Source organism: Drosophila willistoni, assembly GCF_018902025.1.
Source record: "Drosophila willistoni isolate 14030-0811.24 chromosome 2R unlocalized genomic scaffold, UCI_dwil_1.1 Seg167, whole genome shotgun sequence".
In the NCBI taxonomy this organism is placed as follows: domain Eukaryota; kingdom Metazoa; phylum Arthropoda; class Insecta; order Diptera; family Drosophilidae; genus Drosophila; species Drosophila willistoni.
Window position 1 is genome coordinate 8,743,586 of NW_025814050.1, and position 7,482 is coordinate 8,751,067.

Below are 7,482 nucleotides of genomic sequence, written 5' to 3' on the forward strand. Positions count from 1 at the left end.
TCCTTTATGTGTTATGGAAGTTTTATGATAGCAATTTCCCTATCTGTATAACATAAAACCCCCTCTATCAGAAGTCTGGAATAACGAATTGTATTATCGAACTTTTCTTAGAATTCTTTGCTATTTTCAACTACTTTTTCGGTGGTGTAGGTAGCGACCGCAAAAAAGTTATATATTGGAATATGACGAATTCAAGATAACCTACTGAACACAAAGTATGCTATATAAAGCTCCCAAATCTAGTAAAAATGAAACAGTTTTATTAAAATGCTTCGACTATTTGCATTCCTCTGCTTGCTAGTCATTTCAATGACTTACGAAATTAGGCCGATTGTCAAAGATGGTGAGATTAACGACAAAAATACTTGGCTTTTATGAAAATTATTTGATTAATCATCAGGACTTCCCGGCTTTTCGGATGTTACCACTGCGCCCTTTCTCAAGATTGGTGAAGGCTACTATTATGTAGAAACTGCGTCGAAGAAAAACTGGTTTGAAGCCTATGAAACGTGCCGCCTAATTGGCGCCGAACTTATCACGATTGACACACTTGAAGAATGGTTATTAGTTAATCAGTATCTCAGGGACATGAATATTGATGGCGAACCTTACTGGACGTCTGGAACGGATTTAGCCATCCAGGGACAACATATTTGGTTTTCAAATGGTCTCAACATTACCTTGGATGAAATCTGGTATCCTGGTGAACCTAATAATAAAGGCGGTAATGAGAATTGCGATCACATGTCCTTCAGTAAAGATAATAATCCAACCGGAATGAATGATAATGATTGCAATCTCGCTTATAGATACATCTGCGAAGCACCTCAGCCTAAGACGGCTGCTTTTATTGTTTGGTAAAGAAAGTCGTCTTTTACACTTTAAAGCATTTTAAAAGATAAAGAAGACATCAAATCTGGTTAAAATTACTGTTTTTTTGTGTCGTTGGACTGAATAAAATCATTAAAAAATCTAGTGTTATCACAAGATTCTGATAAATCATATTCAAAAGGTTTTTATTTAGTATTGGGAGCGAATTTTTTAATTAAAAACCATCCAAACTATTGAGATTCAATTTAGCCAGCGGAGTCGCATTATATTTCTTATGTTTTACTGTTGAATTAATTATCGACACTCTGTTTTGTAGTTCGTTTGGATACATTGAATGGCCGCATATATATTTTCAAAACTCGATCATTCTACAAGATAATAAATGACACCGTCTTCGGCTGACGAGCTTCACATATGTAATACCATGCCCTGCTGCACACATCGTCATTAAGGCCGACATTCGGCCATCGAGCAAAGTTATCACAATTCTTCTCCGAAACATCAGTACTTGGTTTATCGTTTTCCCAAATGTCCAATGATATGGATTGCCCATTTGAAAACCATGCATGTTTGGCTTTATTTCCAAGATTTGTCCCAGATGTCCAATAAAGTCTGTAAACCTGGTCCATTTCTTCCAGAAACTGATTAACCGCATTCCACTCCTCCATGGTGTTGAAAGTAATGAGTTCCGCTCCAATCAAACGACAATTCTCATAGGCTCCAAACCAATTTTTTCTTAGTTCCGTTTCAATATAATAAAATCCATCGCCGATTTGAACAAACGGAGTTGTTGATATGTTGGAATGAAGAATACCTTTTAATACAAATGGAATTATTAAAATAAACTTTTTCAAAAATTTGTCTATGTATACCATTTGTGACATTCGTTGTGATTTCATGTGCCAACGAAACGACTAGCAAAGTGGAAAGTGTGATTACACGAAACATTTTAACTAGACTAACTCAACTTTTCGTATTGTTGAGCAAAAAATATTCTTCGGTCTTATCGGTAAAATCAATTTATGACAAACTAACGATAACATTTTTGGCAACACTTGTGTTAATTATGTATTTTGATTACCTTCGTTTTGTTCAAGTACATTAGTATTTTTCATTTAACACTAAACGGAAGTGATCGTTATATTCCTATATGGCTGCAATAAAAATTTGATAAATGAGTGTCCGCATTTAAGCGCTTTTTAATTTTTAAGTTGTTGATCAACTTGTTGATAAGTTAGTTGTATTCGCAAAGTAAACATTGGCCATTAAATCACTTTTGTGCTCAATGACTATATAAATTATCTAGTTAAATTATTATATATCTAAATTATCTTTGTATATGTATATCTATGCCTGATCGGCACGACAATATGAGTTTATTTAGCCATGCCATCCCTAATATCGCAAAGTATTTGCCTGTTAGAGCTAAAAGGACCAAATCGGTTGCTCTGGTGAACCAACAAAGAGACGTGAAAAAAGCGAAAGAGTTGAGAAAAGCGTTCTTCTCATAAAAATCTAAATAAGCTAATACCAATTTCTCCAAATGGCCATTCGGCTTTCGTCTGTGATAACATTTCACTGTACGACTATTTATTTATTATTTGTTTGAAATAACTAACAAATTAGTTCAAACAATGGTTAATACACATCCGACAGAAAGCTGAAACATGAAAGTTTTTTCTATTCGATTAATTAGCTGGGTTCCCTCAGTGCACAGATAACTGGAGTATGTCTGTTGCTTCTTGTAGTTGCTTTTCAATTACTTGCATTACTCTCGGCTCTTTCTTATTGCTGTTGCAGTTTCTTTTTACCCCATAAGCTTGTCAACAACTTCATTATCGCATGCGACACTGGAAAGCATCTACACCCACTTCCCTCAGCCCCACAGTACACACTAGACAAGCAAATTTAAATCAATTAAGTAATCTTATTGCTGCTGCTGTTGTTGAGTTTCTCTGCCTTTTGCCAATGCCATTGCCTGCTTTTAGGCGTTCATACTTCCTCTACAAACCCACTCACACTCACACCAAGAAGACTTTTTGTATGTCAAGCATTATAACTGTGGCAATTTCCTGCCATATATGTATGTACGATGTGTGTTGTGTTTGTGTGTGTGTGTGTGTTTTTGTTGCTGGGCAAACTTTTGCTGTGTTGCATATTTTGTGCAGATTAATTAAATTGCTGGCATGAAGGCGGTAACGAGGGACGTTTAGTTTGGCCTAGGGGAGGGCAAAGAAGGGGATGTGAGGCTTACAGAGACGTGTTAAGCATTTTTGGCAAGTGTTGTGCAAAGATTGAAGAGCATTATTAAGTGTTTTTTCTTAATATTTTATGGGCCAAACACTTGCCTCACCCTAAACTTATCAAAATTGAAATTTTGTTCACAATTAGTACAAAGAAAATTAGGCATTCGAAATGCCACTTAATAAAACTATAATTAAGTAATTGGTTAAATGTTGTAAATTTATTTATCTGTTTTTAATATTTTTAGGTTTTTAGTTTCATAATAATATTCTAATTGAGTAATCATTGTTTGAAAGGCTTAAGATGTTTTGGATTTTTTTAAAATTCTTGGTTTCTCATCATTTTGTTCATTTTCTCTATTAATAATCTAATCTTCGAAAAGCATGTCCTTGTTGCTTAAATATTAAGGCATATTTGCTGGAAGCACACTAATATATACTTAACAATGACGTGGGAAGTGGTAGGTAGAAATCTGTGCCGTGCACCATATCCATTTATGCCAGTCGCTATGGATACGCAACCTTTTCAACGCATTCACCACTAATTTGGCAATCCGCATCACAGAAACAAGCTTAGACCCTCTGACTACAAGATATCCACGGAATATGGGAAAACAGCAAATTGCATTAGATTGAATGCAATTCAATTCAATCATTCATTTAAATCTTTATAATAACAACTCATACATTCCTGTGCGAAAAAAACGTTACAATTAATGTTTCAGAAAGTGAATAAAAACGAAAAGTAATATTATGTTTTGGACGAACGTTCTAAGATGGGCAAAATATCTTTTGAACGAAGAAATTTATCGAGTGTCCACAAAAAGACATTTTTAAGGACAATACGATGTTATTTTTTATCATTGGGAGAGATCGTTTTAACTTTGACAAAATGTCTAAAGAAAATATAAGCTTAACATTATTAGTCAACATTTAATACTTTTGAAAGTCCTTTCCTAAATAATTTTGTCATACCTTTTTACCGCACATAACATTTGAAGAGAGTTTCACTGTTAACTCGTTTATCCTGCGGTTAAGGTAACCGTGAAAAAGGGGAATACCTTGTTAGTACGGTTATGAAAGAGAGAACTATGTTATTCATCAAACTGTTGAGGCTTAACATAGGATGTCAGTGCTTAACATAGGCTGTTAGTCCTTACTCTGTTAAGCCCATGGGCTGTTAAGCATAACTCTTGAAAATGTTAGGACTAACATTATATTTAATATCTTTTGAAATATTCCATGTGACTAGTCAAAGATATAAAAACAACATGTTTAAGGACAAGGACATCATTAAGAGGGATCGTTTTACCTGGTAGACGAAGTTTAAGAAAAATTTAACCTCACTATAATCAGTCAAGATTTTATTTCTTTGGAAGTCCTTTCTTAAATCATTTTGTCATACCTTTTTAACACACATAACATTTAAAGAGAGTTTCACTGTTATCTCGTTTATCCTGCATTTCAGGTAGCTCAGAAAGGAGAATCACTTAAATCTTACTACCGTTATGAAAGAGAGAACAATGTTAGTCATAGAATTGTTGAGGCTTAACACAGGATGTAAGTGCTTAACATATACTGTTGGTCCTTGCCATAGGCTGTTAAGCATAACTCTTGAAAATGTTTGGGCTAACATTACGTTTGAAATCTTTTTAAATATCCCCTGTGACCATTAAAAAGTCAAGGATTTTGGTTACCGAAGAGAACAATAACTATAATTTTTGAGTTTAAGCGGCTCTTTCTAATCTTCCATCTAACCACAATGTACAAGTAAAATTTACTTGTAATGCAATGCCAACTGGTACCCAATTGTCTTGCTGTTTGACATTTTTTCAGCAATTAAATATTTTCACTTGACGACATCAATTTGCATTTACTGTAGTTGTTTGCCCTTTCCCTAATTTGAACTCACTCGGTTTTATTGTGGTAGGCGTGGCAAAGGAAAACCATAGTAAACACCCAGAAACAAAGAAACGAACAACTGCTATAATAATAACCCTTGGCCAAGTTTTCATATGCAAAGTGAGAGAAGAAAAACAACAATAAAACATTTTACTAAAGGTGGTCTGGCCTTTGAGGTTTAAAAAAATATGTGAAAGTAAAAGAAAAATATGTTTTTAGCCTTGGTTTTAAATGAAAGTTTTTAATAGCTTAATACCATACGAATTTATAAATTATAATATAGGTAAACGTTTTGTAAAGTGGATTATAATAATTTGTTGTACTTGGCTGTAGTACAAAGAGAGCTTTGTTAGTTATATATATATATTTTTATTTAATTTAATATTATTTTCTATTCCACATATAAAAATGATTTTAATCTAATTTAAATGATATCAATTAAGTTAATACTGGATGAACATCATTCTTATATTCCTTGAATTGATTAGGTCTATATATTTTGGCTTGGCCTATGATCCACATGGTATTTCTGTGTTCTGTATAAACTCATTATATGACAAAATTATTCATTAATCGCAAATGCATGCACTTAAATGTAATAGTAACAAGACTCTGATTTGTAAGTAGCTATTAATACTAACAACTTAGTTTATAAATTAATAGAAAGAAGCAATATAAACATTTCTATTCTGTTCCAATTAGTTTGAACTGGCATTAGTTTTAGGACAGAAAATATTACGAGCTTTATCTGTCTTTAACTCCTAATAGAGAAAATATTTTAGCCTTAATCTTTATTAATATTGCAAAATTAAATCAATTTTTATGAACTGTTTTTTTAGCAATATTGTACAAATGTACCTATTTAGTAGTTGAATTAAGGAATTTTAATGATTTTCCTGTTCATTCTTTCAAATACTTACTATTTGTTTGCTAGATATAAGACTATTTAAAGTTAACAAGTCATAAATTTTATATATTTATTAGATTATTGAAAGAAAACTCATGGCATCTGCCTTTGTTTATCATAATTTCTCATGTGCAGCACCTTAAAGCAATTGGCACTTTCGTCTAGTGGGTTAACCATAGTTCCTTCAATTTTCTATGTTTTTTTGCTCTCAGGTCTGAAGCCTGGGCATGTTTACACTGTTTGGGTTGGCTTATGGCTGGCTCATGGCTTGGCACACTTCGCAGCAGCTTACTTACCATTTTAAGTGCCATATAAATTCATTTTCTTGCAGACACACAGACATCCACACCTCTTTTCACCTACTTTTTATGCAGTTTTCGACAATTTCCGTAGCCCATATAAGTATGCTATAATTTTCGTTTGTAGCTTAGCTTTTCCTCCTTGTTGGTTCACATTGGTCTTTTTTTTTTTTGGTCCCTCTTTTTGGCAATTGTTGCTCTGCGACACTCTGTAAATTATAGAACGAACCATATACAAAAGGCGTTTAATTGCTGGCCGATGCCATTAGTGAGATAAAAAGGTAAAACGAAAACGAAGAATTACCCACAAAGTATTACAAACGGAACCTAGCCAAACTTAAAGCAAGCGGCAAATTTGTCAATTGCATTTTTGAAAAATATTGTCTGAGCGAGCAAAAAGTTTATGCTTGGCAGGCCACACACAAACAAGGAGTCTCTTCAGTCCTCTACACCTTTACTCCTGCAGCTGTGTTTACCTTGAAATTTTGGTTTTCAATAATATTTAGCTTGGGTTTGTGAGTATGCATACAGTCGTTTGAGGATGTGTATGAGTGTGTGTGTGCGTATGTCTGTGTATGTTTCCACATGTCTTTTGCAAAAATAGCAAATGCATAAGTGTGGTTTACCTACCGCACCGAATCAGAAGCAGAGACAGAGTGTAAGCAGGGGGCTGGCAGATGGGGTGGCAGGGGTGTGCTCAAAAGTTCAGCGGTGTTAGCGTTATCTGTGCAACGACAGCCATATTTACCTGCCAGCCAACAAAAAAAAAACATAAAAAAATAGAAAGAAGAATATATACATATATGATAGCTACTTGAGTTCAACGAGCAAATTTCTCACATTTTTTTCTAATGGATTTTCCACCATCGTAAATGCTGACATTTTTACACTCTATTATTGGTAGGGAAAAATTTAAGTCTCAATAATATATAAAAATTTGACTGATGAAAATTTGAAGGTTTTCACACTAACGAATTGGAAAATTTTAAATTTTATACATTTGCTTTTGTTTTTCGCTTTCTCAAAATACGGGAATACCCTTAAATTCGTAATTTTAGTTGATCATTATAAAGCTTCTTTTGTTTTTAGATCAACAAACAACTTTATTTATCTCTTAAGTTGTATTCATAATGTTTACAAAATAAAAGAAAACTTTTTATACATTTTTTAAAGTTGTTGAGCATAATGAAACGAACTTATATTAATATTTAATATGTCTCAGAATTTTATTTCCGTATAAAGTTATTCTCTATGATTGCACTTCAGTTTTTAAATTATTTCCTTTACTTATTTATCCTTT

General features: G+C 33.3%; 1 protein-coding gene across 1 annotated transcript; it reads left to right on the plus strand.

Annotated features, from left to right (window-relative positions):
• Positions 1-309: 309 nt before the first annotated feature.
• On the plus strand, positions 310-861 carry LOC124460153 (C-type lectin 37Da-like). Its single transcript, XM_047010430.1, has 2 exons — positions 310-343; positions 401-861. The coding sequence occupies exons 1-2, from the start codon at positions 310-312 to the stop codon at positions 859-861; spliced, it is 495 nt and encodes a 164-aa protein (XP_046866386.1).
• The last annotated feature ends 6,621 nt before the right edge of the window (positions 862-7,482 follow it).